The following is an 18,235-nucleotide window of genomic DNA, read 5'->3' as shown; positions in this document are numbered from 1 at the left end:
TTTATAACAGTACAATTGTACCACTGGTCTGATGCAGTGTAAGGCAGCTTCGTTTAATACAATTCTATAAATGTATACTTAGAAGCTCCATCAAGTTGAATGGGACTTACTCCCAAGTAACTGTATATAGGATGACAGCCCTTCTGAGGAATAAGCCACATTGAACACAGTGTGGCTTATTTCTGAGTAAACATAAATGTCTTTAATCAGGCTTTCTAATATAAACTCTGGGGCAGGTCATAATACATAGCCATTTTACAGGTGGAAAGCGGATTAAGGTTAAAGGGCACTGAACTCCATGGCTTAGTAGGAATTTGAACCTGCATGCCATATTCCTCAAACTCACCACTTTATTCCAACAGAACAGTAACCAATTAATTTCAGAAACAAATATATCACAAGAAAATATGTAGTATGTTCAGTTGGGACAGTATAGTTTTAGTTGCATATCTAGCAGAAAGACAGCATTTTCTCAAAGAAAACACACGTCAAATGTTAAGTGTTTGAACAAATTGTTACAAATGTCATCTGGAATGCATAATGGTCCAGCCACCAAACCAGAGCAGCCCTGTTCTGTTGCTGACACTATGCAGGTCTGGGCCCGTAAGGCTGCTGCAATCCTATGCACATTCATCAGCTGGCTGGATCAGCTTTCCTCTTTATCATTTGATTTTGCTGATTGTATAAACTGGTTTTTAATGCTCTGGTGCTTGTGCCTTCAAGGGTCCCCTCTGTGTCTTGACTTGCAAAGGAGTCAAAGTTTGCAATGGGACTCTAGTTCGATCTTGCATCTCATGCAAAACCTTTTTCTCTCTAGTTGTCATAGTTAACATTGCTTAGAGCATTTCCTCAGCTGAGAATTTTAATCAGGAAGAGAGAAACCTAACCAGGGCCGTCTCATCCGTAGGGGCTAGTGGCGCACTGCGCCAGGGCGCCGGCCCCCCAAGGGGAGCCCCCGCGAGCCCGCCAGCATACTGGGCGCCCCCCTCCCCACCTCGCCCCCACCCCCACGGGTGAGCTGTCGGCCGGGCGCTTGCGCGCTGGCGGCACAGCCGCTCCCGCCCATGCCGGTCCTGGGCCAGCTGCGAGCCGGCTGCCCTCGCCTCCCATCCCACGAGCCCGCTGGCATACCGGGTGCCCCCCTCCCCAATCCGCCCCCGCCCCCACGGGCAAGCTGTCGGCCGGGTGCTCGCGTGCTGGCGGCGCAGCCTCTGCCGCCCATGCCGGTCCCGGGCAGGCTGTGAGCCGGCCGCCTTCGCCTCCCGTCCCGGGAGCACTGGAAGGGAGCGCAGAGCCCTGCGACACTCCAGTGCCACGCCCCTCATTCCCCGCTCGCCCACCCCCCCCTCCCGAGGGGCAGCAAGCGCGTGAGGGAGGCGATGGGAGAGGCGGCACGCCGGGGGCGCCAGAGGGATCGCCGCACCATGGCGGCCGATCTCCCTAAGACGGCCCTGAACCTAACCAAATGAAAAAGCAAACTAGCAAATGAAAGAAAACGCTTAAAAAAAACCCCAACAACAACAACCCCGGGGCAAACTGACTGACCTACCTGTAATACCAGTAAGGCTGTCTAACAAGTGGTCATGTTGGCACCAAAATTATGACTCCTTGTGATTTAGTCTGATGCATGCCATAGCCTGCTCAGAAATCACTACTGACTTTGGACCTTCCAGACATCTTTGTTATTGTGCATTCATGATGATTGGTGCTCATGACAGTATCAGGGAAGTCATATGTAATCCTGCTTCCGATTAATTATTTTATTTATTGAAATGTTTGACATATAGCAAGAAAAACAACACTGTAAGCAGAGTACAGCAATTATGTACAGTAAGAACATGGAGAAAAGTATAAGTAGACAGTGCTCTACTTCTGCATTTAGGAAGTTCTGCCCCTCAGGGGGCTTCAGGTTTCCTTCTGGCGAACATATCCCCTCCATAGTCGAAAGAGATTATAGACTCATAGAGTTGGAAGGGACCCTGAAGATCATCTAGTCCAACTTGCAATACATTTCCATCCTTGTTTAGCTAGAAAGAGAGTCAAAATTGTATCAAAGTTATCCTTTTTGGCAATTCTTTTTACCATCCAATTCTGATAAGCTAATTGTTCAGAAAAAGCCGTATCCAGATTCTGCCAACCCTTTGCCATAAACCCTGTGGTTTTTCAGTAACCTGCTAATTCAAAGTAACCCCCCCCCCCCAAGAACCACTAGTTCTCAGTATATTAATTGAGCAGCTTCACATGTTAACCTGTGACAGGGCCTTTTGAGTAGTGTTTCCCCAGTTGTTGTACACTTGATTCCATTATTTACAACTTTCAGGAAGAATTTGAAAACATTCCTGTTTACCCAGGCATTTGGTGACTGAAGAATACTGTGCCTGGAAACCCTGTGATCACCGAATAGAAGGAAGTTTTTAACAGTAACTGCTTTCAGGTGTTTTTAACTGTAATTGTTTTTATAGTGCTTTAACTGTTTCAGAATGCTTATGCTTTGTTGCTGTTTTTAAATTGTGTAACTGTTTGACACCCTGGGCTCCTTTGAAAGGAAGGGTGAGATATAAGTTCAATAAACAACAACAACAACAACAACAACAACTGTTAACGGTTTGACCTGGAGGCATAATTTGATCTGTGATAATTAATGTATTAGTGAATACTGTGTCCCAGAATTCCTTTATGTAGTGACACCCCCATCATAGATTAAGTAGCTTCCTCTCTCCCCACACCTTTCCCAGCAGTCCCTTAAAGTACAGTATCTGGATTTATTCTGTGCATTTTGAGTGGGGTCCAGTATTAACTATTGTAACTTTGAATGTTGCTTCCTAAATGCTTGCTGACATTGTCTGTAGGAGTGCTTTATCTCACTTTTATCTTCTGGTAGCTACAGGTTTATGCTTTCAATGCTGTTTGCAACTGCAAAAGTCTCAGGGTGGACACGCTGCTGTGCACCAGTGCACGCACCATAACTTTCTGCTGAGAACCTGGAATTTTTTTATCCCACAAATGATCCACTTTTGTGGTGCTATAGCATAAGAGTGCCCCTCTAGATGGCAATAATGCGATGATGCAGAGGAAGTATCACAGAACAACTAATAAAGTGGAATGATGCTTGGATGGTTTGGCATAAATCCACCACTAATGTACTACTACTGTATAAACTGGCATGTTGCAAAATGCATTTACAAAAAACCAGTCTGAAGGGATTCTTTGAGGAGACTAAGTCTGCAATCCTAACAAAATAAAATAAAAAAATTCCTTCCAGTAGCACCTTAGAGACCAACTAAGTTTGTTCTTGGTATGAGCTTTCGTGTGCATGCACACTTCTTCAGATACCCACTTACTTCCCGACCACAGTGGAGCCTACTTGTGTGTCAACATGCACAGAACCCTGCTGTTGCTCTCAGTGGAAAGTAGGCATGGGCCGGCAGCCTTACTCCTCTCCTAACGCTGCGCACATTTTCCACCGAGTAATCCCGAACCAGCTGGGGCTGCGCATCTGTTGCGGATCACCCAATCTCTGGAGCCACAACTGCTGCGCGCTCACTTAATTCCACCAAGGCGGAGAGGCCTGGCGCCCCAGCACCCACACCATTTAGGACTGCGGCCTCCCTGGACCAGGAGACTGTTTGCAAGTCGAAAGTTACTCCGGAATAAACCTGATAGCGGGAAAGCAAACAGTCAGGAAGTAGGGCAAAACTTTCAAAGTGGTAGGAAGGTGGAAAACAACCAGCTCTCCGAGTCCGAGAAAAGAAGAAGAGAGCTGGCGGATACCTAGTGCGCCTGGCCATGCATCTGACCCCTTAACGGGGCGGGGAGACTTGGAGAGCGGCTGGCGAAGAGCAATGCCCTGCACGGCCTTCGCGGGGAGACAGCCCGGCCCTTCCCGCGTCGCAGGAGTGAGGCAAGCCGCCGCCTAGCTGCGCGCAGGAGGAGACGCCGAACAGGTGGCCAGAGGCAGCGGCTGGCGCGCCAGGAAGGGAGCGGGCGAGCAGCGAGCGAGTGAACGAGCGAGGAGCGAGCATGCCTGCTTAGCGCTGGCGGCGGCGGCAGCGGCGGCGCCCCGCTCCTCCTCCCCCCGCAGCATGTGAACGGGCGCCCGCCCGGGCCTCCCCCTTCGCGCCGCCACGGGACTCCGCCGACTTGGTAGCTGCAGGCTCCGCCAGCCGCCCGCCCTCGGGCCGGGCTCCCGCTTGGCGCTGCTGGCCGGGCGCGAAAGCGGGGAAGCGCGAAGGGCGAGCCGAGCGGCGCTCGTCTCCCTCCGCGCTGCCGCCGATCGCGGGCTGCACGTAGTAGCAGCGGGTTCCGGGAAGCGCCGGGCCGAGGATCGGGGCCGGGAGCCGCGCTGGGCGGCAGGATGAAAGTCACCGTGTGCTTCGGCCGGACCCGGGTGGTCGTGCCCTGCGGGGACGGCCAGATGAAAGTTTTCAGTCTGATCGAGCAAGCGGTGACCAGGTACAGGAAGGCGATCGGCAAGGTGAGTGTGTGGGCGCGACGTGGGGGCCGAAGGGTGGGGGAGCTGGGCGGCGGGGAGGGGGAGAGAACTTGGGCGAGGTGAGCAGGAAAGACGGGCTGGAGGCGAAGGAGCAGCAGCAGCTGGAGGAGGAGGGAGGGAGGGAGAGAGAGAGAGAGAGGGCGCCTGGGATCAATATGGCGCTTCCTGGAGAGGGGAGGGAGCTGGAAAGAGGCAAAAAGTGGAGGCTGGTGGGGAAGGGAGCGAGAGGAGCGAGGGGGGCTCCGATCAGGACACCCCCTGCCCGGGGTTGGGAGCTTTATCAGCCGAGCTGTAGCTGGGATTCGGAAAGTCTCCCAAGGAAGCGTGGACGAGAGTTTTGGGGAGCAGGGATCGCTTCCTTACGCTTTCCGTCGTCCGTCGCCGCCGCCTCCCCCTTCCCGCCCCGGGACAATAAACTTTCGAGCGCCCCGAACTCATGTATCCGTCCCTGTTACTGATCCAGAAGGAAGAGAGTATGCGTGTGTGAGAGAGAGAGCGCGATTGGAAATGGGAAGCTTCCGAGTTTGGGGCTGGCTGAACATCATGGCTCCTTTCCCCTCCTTTTGTGCTTTTTCGCTGAGATTTGTGGTTCTTGCGTGTTGTTTTTTTAAGTCCGGTGTGGCGAGATACACAGTTGCGAGAGAGAGTCGCGCGTGGCTTTTGGGGCCTGAACTCTTTGTTGCAGTTTTTGTTGGGGGGGGGGGGTTGGAACCAGCAAGTGGTCGTCGTGGCTGTAGTTCAGCCTCTCTCCCCCATTCCTACTTATAAAGACCCCCGCCCACCCCCTCCAATTCCGAGGAGGAGGAGGATGGTGTTGGAGAGCTGCTTATTTTGCATTTATCGCCTATGCACGCCGAGGGTTGCAAAGCGCAGCCAGGCTGTAAGATGTCACTCAAGGCTGACAACTCTCCAGTTGCAATTGTTACACGGAGTTGTAGTCCGGCGTTGTTGTTCAACAGCGAGTTATATCCGCAAAGGTTTGTGGGTTTTCAAAAACAACAACAACGCTGTGTTACTGTTTTTTGAAAGGAAAAACCCCTTCTTTCATTCCTTCCTGCACCGTGTAAATTTCACCCCACCCCCTCTCTTCGTGAGCTGTGGTTACTGCAAAGACTTGAAATCCAGCCCCAGGCTTTCCAGCTAGTCCAGGCCGGAGAGAGAAAACCCTAAACGTGAAATCATGGAGTTCTCATGCCTGCATAGGAACAGTAACTGAGTTCTGCTATTAAAAAATAAATAAACTCCGAGCTTTATTTTTCTTCCACCTCCTTTCAGCTCTCAAACACAGAACTAGTTAACTAAAGCAAAAATTAGACTTCTTTTATTCCCCCCACCATTTAAGTGAGTTCTATTTTCCTGAAAGATAAATAGCTGTGCCATGATTATAATTGTGTAATTCACATTTTGCACAAATTACGGGCTATACCCACCTAATTGCTAATCAGAGTAAACCCACTGATATTGATGGGCATAGGTTAGTCACGTTCATTCATTTTGGTGGGCCTCCTTTGAATGTGGCTTAACATTGGATGCAGCCATCATATCCTCACCATGCTTCCTGAAACACTGTCAGCATGCAGAGTGTGTTTGCCTACTTTTGTATGGGGAAGGAGAGAGTGATGCTGTAAGACACCCCAGGGACTGAAATCCCTCCATTGCACAATTGCCTTTTTGGGTGGTGGGAAACATAAGCAACTGTTTAATTGTGGGTTCCATGAGGTGCTGAGCAAAATTAGAATATGCCCAGAACTGTAACTGCTCTGTTGTTCTGGAGCACACTGTCCACTGGAGTTCACATGTCCTTCTGCCTCATATAAAGCTTGCTTGGATTTTTTACTGGATTTGCAGGATGCCTGCAAAATAATAATAATAATAATAATAATAATAATACAACAATTCTGATGTAGTTTTGGCAGAATACATAGCAATCTGTAATGTTCAGCTCTTCTGCCTTATTGTAAGATACAATCCCTTTTTTAAAACAGAAAGAAAATACATTCTGTAATTCTGTAACTTTCCCTTTGATTGACAAGTTGATTGCAGGCTTTTATTCCAGAGATGTTTAGTTCTCATCTCTATCTTTCAGCTTGGGGGAAAAATTTTGGACGTTGTTTGGAATTGAGAGAGAGCATGGGTAATTACAGGAAGGGGTGTCTGGGTAAGCCATACAATCCTTTTCTGTTGATATTCCTACTTCCCACTATATTTTAGAACCGTGCATTGAAAATAACAAAACACAGTAGACTCTTGATTCTAAGGTAGCTGGCCAATAAGCCTTGTGTGTTCACTGTGCTACTTGTTCTGGGTGGGGTGGGGGACCAAATCCATGGGAAAATCCAAATGATTTAAGGAAATACAAACAAAAAAAGGGCGCTGTTAGGAAAATAAGCAACCTATTTATTTTGGAAAACAAAATAGGACACCCCCCCCCCCCAATCGAGGTATGTAAGCTCCTAAGAAGTGTTTCTATTCACAGCTTGAACCTCCATCCAAAGTGCAAGAAAATGCCTTGCTGTGAAGAGGAGAGCTGGCTTTTAGTGAGAGACAAGCCCAGCAGGTTGTGAGTCATATCAGAATGGCTGGTAGAGGCAGCAGCAGCAGCATGTTGCCTGCAAACCGCAGGACAGTGTGAAAAGAATGGTGCCCTTGCTTATATAGCACTGCCTTTGACATGCCCAGCACTTCTTAAAGCCAGATGAAAGGTGGTGCATGATGGAGTTTTCATTTTGAAACAGGCAACTGGAGATGATTGCAGACGCACCTTGGGAAGTAGGGTATCACACATATAACAGGCTGGAGGTTGCTGCTGTTTTGCATGCTATGGAACTGCCTCTAAGAAAACTTGCCTGAAAGAGATTTTTTTTAAAATTGTATTTATATCTCACTTTTATTCCAAGGAGCTCAAAGTGGCATACCTGTTTCTCTCCCCTTCTCCATTTTATCCTAGCAACAACCTTGTGTGGTAGGCTAGACTGCAAGATAGAAACTCACCCAAAGTCACCCATTGGGGCCCATGGCTGAGTAGGGATGTAGACTCTAGTCAGGGGGGTAGGAAGGGGGGGGCAATGGGAGTGCACTGGCCCTATCAGCACAATCCCGGTGGGGTTCCATTGCGGCTGCCCCCCGCCCATGCTGGGTGCCCCTGCCCCCGCAGGCTGCGTGCCACGCCCCCCAGTATGCGTGTCCGCCCCTTTGGGCGGTGCCCCAGCCCCGACCCTGCCTGCCCCCCCCCTCGGTGCTTGAGAATGAAGCTCCGCCACTGACTCTAGTCTCCGAATCCCAGGTCCTACTCTGATGCTCTAATCACTACACCACACTGGCAATAATGTGAAGTAAGAATCTTGGGCTCTGTTATTCATGTACCCGTTGACACCTCCTTTTCCTTAAAAAATAAGAAAACTGGCTTGTTTGGGCATTGCAGCCAACCCCCCTTTACTTTCAGCAAGTGTGTTCATACTCTTGTTCTCAAGAAGTTATCTTCCTCTATTCTATCAGCCATTGATAACTTATTGGAATACAGTGTCTTAACTTTAGCTGAATACAGTACCAGGTTATGCATGGTTGCACGTGGGCAGGGGAAAGAGATTAGAGAGGTGGCTCACGAGACTCCTTCAGTTGTGTTGTTAAAAGGTGGGAAGGGTTTTGACAGAGTTTCAAGTTTGCTTTTCGATGTTTGCTCTCTGGTTCCCAAACAATTAATGTTTGGGATTGTTTCAACATTGCACCACAGCAAACTCAGGGTTGCTACAAAGTGTTATTTGGAAGTACGCTCCAGACAATCTTGTTTTCCTAAGTGCAACAACAGTAGGTATGATATAATGGTACACAAACATCAACCTGTAGCTTTCGTGCTTTGTGTACTTAGGGGCACACTTAAGATGTTTTAGCATATTAGTTGTTGTTCAGTCATTCAGTCGTGTCCGACCCTTCGTGACCCCATGGACCAGAGCACGCCAGGCACGCCTATCCTTCACTGCCTGCCGCAGTTTGGCCAAACTCATGTTAGTAGCTTCGAGAACACTGTCCAACCATCTCATCCTCTGTCGTCCCCTTCTCCTTGTGCCCTCCATCTTTCCCAACATCAGGGTTTTTTCTAGGGAGTCTTCTCTTCTCATGAGGTGGCCAAAGTACTGGAGCCTCAACTTCAGGATCTGTCCTTCTAGTGAGCACTCAGGGCTGATTTCCTTGAGAATGGATAGGTTTGATCTTCTTGCAGTCCATGGGACTCTCAAGAGTCTCCTCCAGCACCATAATTCAAAAGCATCAATTCTTCGGCGATCAGCCTTCTTTATGGTCCAGCTCTCACTTTCCGTACATTACTACTGGGAAAACCATAGCTTTAACTATACGGACCTTTGTCGGCAAGGTGATGTCTTTGCTTTTTAAGATGCTGTCTAGGTTTGTCATTGCTTTCCTCCCAAGAAGCAGGCGTCTTCTAATTTCGTGACTGCTGTCACCATCTGCATATACCTGTACTTAAAAATCTAATGTATGAAGAATCCCTTTGTTTTTGGAGAGAGGTGCCTCTCACTCAGATATGCCAGCTCACATATGTATGGAGGGTGGGTGAGGACTTTAAGATGATGATGCTTTCAAGCTCTCAAACCCCAGAGGAGGTTCAGACATGTCAGAGGGCTGTAGCATACGCTCTGCTGCGTGTCTGAATAATATTTTCATATGGCAATGTTTTCATTCAGCAGAGATACCAAGGTGTCTCCAGAATGTTATTAAGTTGTACATTAAATGTGCATCCTCCTCCTCTCCCAGATCATCACATTATACTGTAATAGTACTTAACTGAATACCTAAATATGCATTATGTGAAATGTTTTGTAGGCAGTGCTGCCATCCATAAGAAAATACTATGCTACTAATTTAAATGTTTGTTTATCCTATCCTAAACCTGCTCTTTACCCTATGGTTATAGGGCAGATTATAGCAATCTAATATACGATACTGAATGCTTTATGGGGAATCTGTGCTGCTTCCAGATGTTTCAAGCCCACAACTCCCATCATCCTTGACCATTGGCAGTGTTAGCTGGTGGTGATGAGAGCTGGAATTGAACAAGATGTAGAGGGTCCCCCACTGCTGCTTTATGGCCTCACCCCATCGACAAAAAGCTTTATGGTATGGTTAAACTTGATTGGGAGAAATTGTACAAATAACTTCAAAATAGAGGATATGCAAATGGATGGCCATATATTTAAATATTCAAATATACTGATAGATTGTCCTGCTGGTATTATTGGTCAAAATGGTTTGCATTTGAACGGTAAACCTTTGAAACACTCATTGTATTCTTTTTCTGGTCTTATGCAGGCACTTTGTGCACCCGCGATTTCTGGCATCTGTGTCTGAGCAGACGTGATTTCAAGCATCTGTGTATGTGCAGAGTTGATTTCCAGTGCCGCGGAAGCGAGTCCCCACGCCACGGTGCGCTGGTTTAGTGCAGGACGCGGGGACTTGCCGAGTGGGCGGCTCGGTTTGGGGGGCTGCTCATGGGCTGGTTAAACGACACCCGTGGGCCGCTTGTGGCTCATGCGCCTTAGGTTGCTAACCCCTGTTCTTGCCTTTGCCAGTCCTCATCTTCCTCTGTACCAACTCTGAAATGTAGATTGTGTGCTCTCTGGGGCATGTACCTTCCCCTTATTAAGTTAGTTTGTGATGTGTAACATACACTATGTAAATCATGGATGGAGAACCTTGATCATTCAGAAGTTGTTGGGCTTCATCATTTCTGACCACTGGCCGTGTTGGTTGGGGAGTAAGAGTAGTTGCAACTCCAACAACTTCGGTTGGTGGGTGTCGCGTAGGTTTCCCATCCCTCGTATAAATAATTATTCCGTTGGGCCATCCTATGCATGCTTACTTGAAAGTAAATTCCATTGTGCTTAGTGGAACTTACTCCAGGTAGACATGGTAGATTCCAGGTTCACCTATAAAAATGCTTTTACTAGAGGAAAGAATTAACCCATAAAAAAGTAAAGATAAAGAGACCCCTGACCGTTAGGTCCAGTCGCGGACGACTCTGGGGTTGCGGTGACCATCTTGCTTTACTGGCCGAGGGAGCCAGTACGCTGCGGGAGGTGTACAGCTTGCGGGTAATGTGGCCAGCATGACTAAGCCGTTTCTGGTGAGCCAGAGCAGTGCATGCCCACTGGAGCGGTACCTATTTATCTACTTGCACTTTGTGCTTTCAAACTGCTAGGTTGGCAGGAGCAGGGACCGAGCAACGGGAACTCACCCCATCGTGGGGATTCGAACCGCCGACCTTCTGATCAGCAAGCCCTAGGCTCTGTGGTTTAACCCACAGTGCCACCACCGTCAATTTAGGCATGACCAGGTCTGAAAAGTGACTATATTATCCTATGCACATCTGCCTACTCACATTTGGGAGTCGTACATCTCAATGGAATTTACTCCCAAGTAAGTACCTATGTACAAGTGTAGCCAAAGGCTTCAATCCTCCACACACTTGCCAGGAACTAAACCCCATTGACCACAGTGAAGCTGACTTCCGATTAAACATGCATATGCTTGCACTATAGGGCTGCAGTTCTGTACATGCTTACCTGGGGCAAAGCCCCATGGAGATCAATGTGACTTCTGAGTAGCAGTCATGCATAGCATAGGGGTGTCAGAGAACTCATATGGAAACAGGAACAGAAACAGGTGAAACTCACTTATTTGCTTCCATGTCTGGAATGCAAATCAGTCAGGTGAACACAGTCGATGTTCACTTTTGTTTTTCAGGCTGTAAATGATAAGTAATTGATTGCTCCCCTTCCCATCTGCATCTCATTTCCTCTGCACTGAAATTGATTGCGTGAAATAATGTAATCAATTATGTACTTTATTATTTAAAATTTTTCCCATTGTACAACAAGATGAATAACAGTTTTTTTGAAAGCCAAACTAACTGCAGTAGAAAGGAAACAGTGCTGTATGTGACAAACATGGGTCAGAATTTGATGTTTTCTTGCATCCCGAGACTTAAGATTACCTTGTAGGATGCCTCAGTGGCAGGATCAACTTTGTAGTTATGTAGAACTTTGTAGAATTGTTCTAGCTCTGCTTTTCCCTTTCTTGACATGCCCTCGTGGCAGTAGTCTGTCAGAGTCATATTATTTTGCAAATTAAAAAGCAAAAGATGAATTCTCGGGTGCTGATAATACCTTTTATAGGAAGCAGTGCTCAAAATTAAGTCAAGTATAATGCAAATGACATCTTTTGTTGTTGTTGGAATGGGATCATTATGCTAGGAAAATGAAAAGTTAATTACATGGCAAGAGACAGAACTTGCTATAAAAAGTAGACTTAAGAAAACACAGGACTAAATGCACCTTATTTTGTCTACTGGATTTTATAATAATGGGGAGATTGAATAGTGTCCTATCCTTGCACTTTGGGCTGTGGAAACCCAAATACCTGTAAGTGGAAATCTGTGCTTCTTGTTGAATGCAAAATAAGCCTGTAAGGTAGCATTGGGAACCTTTCGTTCCCCAGATGTTGCTGGCTTGCACATTGCAGCAATCCAGTTGTGCCAGTGCATGGGCAGCTGTGGCCAAGTTGACAACTGTTTAAAATCATAATACTTTAAACCAGTTCTGGGGAACTCAATGCAGCCCTCCAGTCTTCTCTTTCTGGTCCTCTGGACTTACCGCCCTCCCAAGCCATGCCACCACCACTAGCCTTGCTGTGCACCAAGACTATATTTTTGCCTGGATGGAATGTATCCTTGAACTCCAATAATGCTTCTTGCTTGCTTGTATGGGTTGTGTGATTGTGAAGAAACTTGCTCACTGTCTAAAGACAAAATTCACTGTAGTTGTTCTGATGTAGCACCCAGAAGGTTGCCAAGACGGGAATGTGGCTCTTGGGCTATGTTGCCCCACCTCTGCAATTATATGCACAAAACACATGGCATTAAAATTTGTTTAAAAGCAACAACAGCAGAGCTCACAAGTAACAATGACCTTAGAAGGCAAAAGCCTGGCAGAATAAAAATGTTTATAACTAGCTAGGTGAAAGACAGTCAGGGAGGCTCCCTCCTGTCCTATCCTTGAGAGATTTACTCGGAAGTAGGTCCTGTCTATGAAATTTGCTGTAAATGGCAGCTTTAGGGGAAATAGCAGCTTTGTGCAGAGTAATTTTCAGAAGAGAAAATGGCATGGGACGAAAGGGTCAAAAACCCCTCACTACGCCATCCATCTGATCCAGATTGCTCCTCCCCCTGCAGTTGTGAGTTTAGAAAAGGAAAGGAGGGTCCCAGCTATGGGATTTGAATTGGAGAGCCTTGGCCAGAGGAAGCCCAGCATGAAATAAAAATGCAATAGAGAAAGACTAGAGTCTTTCATTTGTATTTCAGTGACAAATAAGCAACAGGTAAGGGAACTGTTGCAAAGAGTAGTTCTGTAACCCTCTTGTTGCAGAAACAGGTGGGTAGCCGTGTTGGTCTGCCATAGTCAAAACAAAATAAAATAAAAAATTCTTTCCAGTAGCACCTTAGAGACCAACTAAGTTTTTTCTTGGTGTGAGCTTTCGTGTGCATGCACACTTCTTCAGATCTTGTTGCAGAAAGTGTATCATGGCAAAAACCTACTGAGGGGGATAAAAAGGGGGGGCTTCTTCTTTTAGGGCTCTCATGAAAGGTGGTATCTCAGTAGTAAAACAGCAGCTCTGACTGTTGGAGGTCCCCCATTCAATCCCTAGGCTGAGAGAGACTCATGTCTGAAACCCTTGGAAGCTGCTGCCAGTCAGAGTAGACAATATTGAGCTGGATGGACCCTTTCCTATGTTCCAATGATCTGAACAGATGCCACTTTCCCCCAACTTGAGTTGATGTCCCAAAGTATCCCACCCGCCTCTGATTTTTTTCTTGTTGCAGTCAACTTCCTATGCTCTTAAAACATTTCAAGAGTGGTAACCTTTTGGTGGAATGCTGGAAAATGACTGGGTGGCTTTTCATGCAGTATGAAATATATGAATAACTTTAGTGGAGGATCAGCAGAGATGGAATGCATTTGGCAGTTGCTCTTCTACTGGATAGGATTATAGTGGCGGTTTTGGTGAGTTCCAAATATTTGCCAAGAGTACTCATCACAGCTTCTCCTGGATACCCGTATCTGTTTGTTGACTGGCAGGCTTAGAGTTGCAGCTATTTTGTACCCTTCTTCATTGCAATTAAACTGCAAAAATGAACAAGGTTTCATTTTCGAAGTACTGGAGTGGGAAGCCTGCATTTGAAAGCTCTGTAGTGCCCCTGTAGATATTAGCAACTCATTCCCTACTTTAAAGGCTTATATCCTATATAATAGTAGCAAACACAGTTTGAGTGCCACTTCTAACATAACCAATCACAAGATGGAAGTTTCCGCAGGATTCAGAAGCCCCAAGATTTGCAGAAGCTGCTCCCCCATCTCACCTCCCCAAAACAGGCTGATGACAACTGAGCACAGGACCAGCATAAGACATTCTGACAGCTGAGGTGAACCACAAAATGACACTTCCCCTCCAGGGAAGAAGGGATGAGTGAGGATCAACATCAGGAACAAGCAGGGAACAATAAACATCCACCTTGGGATCGGCTGCCCCTGTAGATCCTGCCACCTGAGGCAGTTGCCTCACCTTGCCTAATGTGTGGATTCTTAAGGGTTGTGTCCCTCTGTTCATAGGATGCTCTTTGCTCCATACAGATTGGCTTCCTCCAACCCTTTGGATCAGATCCAAGGAAGGTTGCAGGGGAATGGGGGAACTGGCAAAAATTGCTTTCTCCTCTTCCATTCATGCAAGCCTCTCCTGGATTGAAGAACCTTCCATGAGCAGGAAGCTGCAACTGGATGAAACCCATAGCTTTAGGTCCCAGTGTCAAGTATTTATTCCTGAAGGGATTACTCGGTTTTGTTTAAAGTTGTATGTGCTAATTGTAGAAGTAGTATGCCACAGCCCCTCTGACAGTAGTTTGGCACCCATCAGGTTTTTTAAAAAATGTAAATGATACTTTTAATTGGGTGTGGCCACATTATTAAAATTAGCATTTTGCTGCCAAGCACTTGGTAAGTACTGGGAGCAGGCCTCTGTGGCTGAATGGCCATGTGCATAAGAGAGTGCTTTGAAATATTATTCTTTGTTTTCCAAAGCCGCCCTTCCTCCTTCTGGAGCCCACCAGCCCTAACAATAACAATAGAATATGAACACATAAAAATGTTTAAAATATCCATAACATCTCCATAAAATTTATCAGCAATCAAAACACGGGGCAGGAAGCAATAAAACTGTTAAATTCCAGCACAACTATGTTCCAAATACCTGGTGGAAGAAAAACATGCATTTTGAATCTACACCAGAATGTTATCAGGGGATGACTTGTAACTCCATTGTGGAGCATCTGCTTTGCATGTGGAAAGTGCCAGGTTCTACCCCAGTTAGGTTTGGAAGAGACCTCTGCCTCTAACCCTGGAGAGGTGCTAACAGTATGTATAGACAGCAGTGAGCTAGATGCACCACAATGGCTTAACTTGGCATAAATATCCCATCAGTATGGGGGACACTGGGCTTCATTTAGGATGGACTCCCACAATGGGGTGGCCACCACTGAAAATGCCCTGTTTCAATCTAACACTCCATGCGTCATGCTAATCAATGGCACAGTGAACTGCTCCACCCCCAGGTATATAAACTTCATCTTGATTTTGTTTCTACTATTACAGCTAAAAAGAAGTGACTTGATAAAACCACCTCCCATTTGCTTTTGTTCATGAAGGTTTTTGCCATCTTGTGGGAGGCTTTTGTGTGTTTGGCACATCTGTTAGTGGTTTTGTATATTGTCCTTCACAGCAGAAAGCCTGTGAATTCCATCTTTGTTGATTCAGTGTGCAGCTCTTTTTCTTGCGTAACTGGTTTTCAGTTCTGTGGGAAACAAGTGTTTGAATTATACCTGTTAGAAAACTCTAAGAGCAAAATTGTACAGCCTTCAGTCTTTTGGCTCCTGATCAGTCTTCTAATGAAGGCTCTAGCTCCCAGTTAACCCCAGGCCTAGGGGCTTGATCTGGCCCCCCCCAGGCACTTTTTCTGACCCCTTGACTGCCCCTCCTGATTTTGACAGTGATGGCAAAAAGGAAAAATAATAATAAATTGGACAGTGCACTGGATTGGGTGGAGAGGTTTAAATCTTGCCCAACCAAGCACCCTGATAGAAATGCAAAGCACCTTTTCCTCTTGATCACCTGCATTGGATCAGTTGAGGTGGGCTGTTGTTGACTTGTACATGTGTGCAGAGAATATATGGTGGCCACATCTGCTGCTTGTGTGCAGTTCCCAGAAGGGTGGTCGGAGTTGAATGTGGTCCTTGGGCCAAGAATGGGTAGCTACCTCCTACTTAGAGCTTAATGACTGCTATGAAAAGGGAAAGTATCCTGGGAGAAACATTGAGTTGGATCTCAATTTTACAGTGCAGTCCTAAGTACGGTACATCTATTTAGAGGTAGTACACCCTATTGAATTCAGTGGAGCTAATTCACAGGTGAGTGGAGTTAGGATTGCAGTCTCAGCTGTGCTTGGAAGTTATTTCAGTGGTTCTGCTATATGCATGTCTTGAATCTGGATCCAATCCATTGGCTCTCTATAAGATGAATATGGTCTTGATATGTGCCAGGGGCTATTTGACTTAAAATGTGAAGGTATAGAGGGTCCCTCAGAATTTGGGGAGCACAGGAGGCTGCATCAGAAAGGGTTTTTGTTGTTGTTGCAAAAATTGCCTCCCCTGTTCTTATATTAGCACAGGTGTACAGAACCTTTAGCCCACCATATGTTGTTGAACTACAACTCCCATTGGTCATGCTTCCGAAGACCAATGGAAGCTGTAGTTTGGCAACACCCAGAGAGCCAAAGATTCCCCACTCCTGCCTTAGCGGATGTCTCTACTGGTTCCTGCACTACTCTGCAAGAGGAATGACAGGCTTGGATTTCCCTATAATCTTTAATTTCTGGTGGGTGTAGGTGTAGGGGGTTGAATGGGTCACTGGGCTAGGAGCCATCCATTTGGTTTCTTTTACAAACTGTCTTAATTTTATTTGGCAAAATATTTTTAGCAGTTGTGGATTTATGGAATAGTAGCTCCAATTGTTGTTTTTGAATAATGTGTTCCAGATGTGTTCCAAGATAAAAGGAGATGTTTGAACTAATTTGTTTGGTTTTTTTCAGTTTAAATAACATAAAATTCTAAATAGCCCATTGTTTATACCTACAAGGCTATATTTTTCTCCTTATTTTTAAAGGCTGTGTGAGATAGCTGTATTTTATTTTAACAATCAACTGCAAATATGTTTGCTTTTACTCAGAAGTAGCCAAAAAAGCTTACTTTAGCACATTTACGCTACAGAATGTCTACTTCTTGGCCAAAGTGTGTGCCTGTGTGTGTGGCATTGTAAATAAACGAAGGTTTGGTTTTGGGTTAAGAACTGATATGTAAATAGATTTGACATACTCATGTAAATACACAAGAAAATGTATGTTTCTGAAGGGGGCAGTATTAAAGTAACAGAGTATCCCTCTGGTGGTGTTAGCATAGTATAATAAAGTTTGAGAGAGAGAGAGAGAGAGAGAGAGAGAGAGAGAAAGAGAAAGAGAGAGAGAGAGAGAGAGAGATGTGTTTCCTTGGAAATTTCCAGTTCTCTCCCCACCCTCATTGCCCTGAATTTTAGCCTTTTTTTTTGCATTGTCCTCATTTTGATGAAAACTGGAAACATCCTTAGCACTGAGAATTCAGTGCTAAAGGACCATCTTGTCTCCCAAGGAACTCTGTGGAGTTGGGAGGGATGTTCATCTGAACCTGTGTTAGAAACTCAGATTCATAACCTATTTGCCAAATGCTCCTTAAACCCAGGTTATGGGCACCACAATGGATGGTCTAGAATATGCCAGTGAGTGTGTGATGTGGCCAGGGAATGGGCATGTTAGCCCCACCCGCAGCTGCTATGTCAGGGTTCCCTCCCAGTTGTCTGGTGAGGCCCTTTGGACATAAGGACATAAGGAGAGCCCAGCTTAGATCAGGTCAGAGGCCCCTCTATTACAGCATCTTGTGTCTCAGAGTGGGGAGCCAGACGCCAAGGCAAGCCCACAAGCTGAACTGGAGTTCTTCACAGTCCTTCCCGCTTGTGATTCTGAGCAGCTGTATTTGGAGGCATGGTGCCCCTGTCAGTGGAGACAGAGCACAGACATAATGGCTAGTAGACACTAATAGCCCTATCCTTCATGCAGCTATGCTTGTCAATCTCACTGTGACTTGTGATCGACCACAGTATCCTCCTGGACCAGCTCTGTGGGATGGGTACTGGGGACACTGTATCATTGGTTCCTAGAGGGTCATATTCAGACACTAGCATTGGGAGACTGTGTTTCAGCTCCATGGTCCTTGCACTATGGTACAATCTTGTCCCCAGTGCTGTTTAAGATCTATATGCAGGGTGTGTCCACAAATGTAAGTTTTGTGGGAAGCTGGGGTGTTTTGTAGTGTACCCAGCAATGTATTTTGTGGTGTACCCAGCTGCCCTCTGTGTGCATATACAGTGGTACCTCGGTTTAAGAACAGTCCTGTTTATGAACGATTTGGTTTATGAACTGGGCAAAACCGGAAGTAGTGTCCCAGTTTGCAAACTTTACCTCAGTCTAAGAACGGAATCCAAACGGTGGAAGGGCACCGGCGGCGGGAGGCCTCATTAGGGAAAGCGCGCCTCAGTTTAA

The 18,235-nt window shown here is 46.4% G+C and overlaps 1 protein-coding gene across 3 annotated transcripts in view; it reads left to right on the top strand.

The window, feature by feature from the left end:
• The first annotated feature begins 3,827 nt into the window (after positions 1-3,827).
• The window catches only part of PARD3 (par-3 family cell polarity regulator), a 624,867-nt gene continuing 610,459 nt past the window's right edge, over positions 3,828-18,235 (top strand). For 2 of the 3 annotated variants that reach the window (XM_033166261.1, XM_033166262.1), the window contains exon 1: positions 3,828-4,474. In XM_033166261.1, coding sequence (XP_033022152.1) covers positions 4,355-4,474 — 120 coding nt within the window. In that variant the 5' untranslated portion in view covers positions 3,828-4,354. The remainder of the gene's footprint in view (positions 4,475-18,235) is intronic. The other variant, XM_033166263.1, reaches the window with a different exon arrangement.

The sequence above is a fragment of the Lacerta agilis genome, chromosome 12, assembly GCF_009819535.1.
Source record: "Lacerta agilis isolate rLacAgi1 chromosome 12, rLacAgi1.pri, whole genome shotgun sequence".
In the NCBI taxonomy this organism is placed as follows: domain Eukaryota; kingdom Metazoa; phylum Chordata; class Lepidosauria; order Squamata; family Lacertidae; genus Lacerta; species Lacerta agilis.
This window is presented reverse-complemented; position numbering and strand designations above follow the sequence as displayed.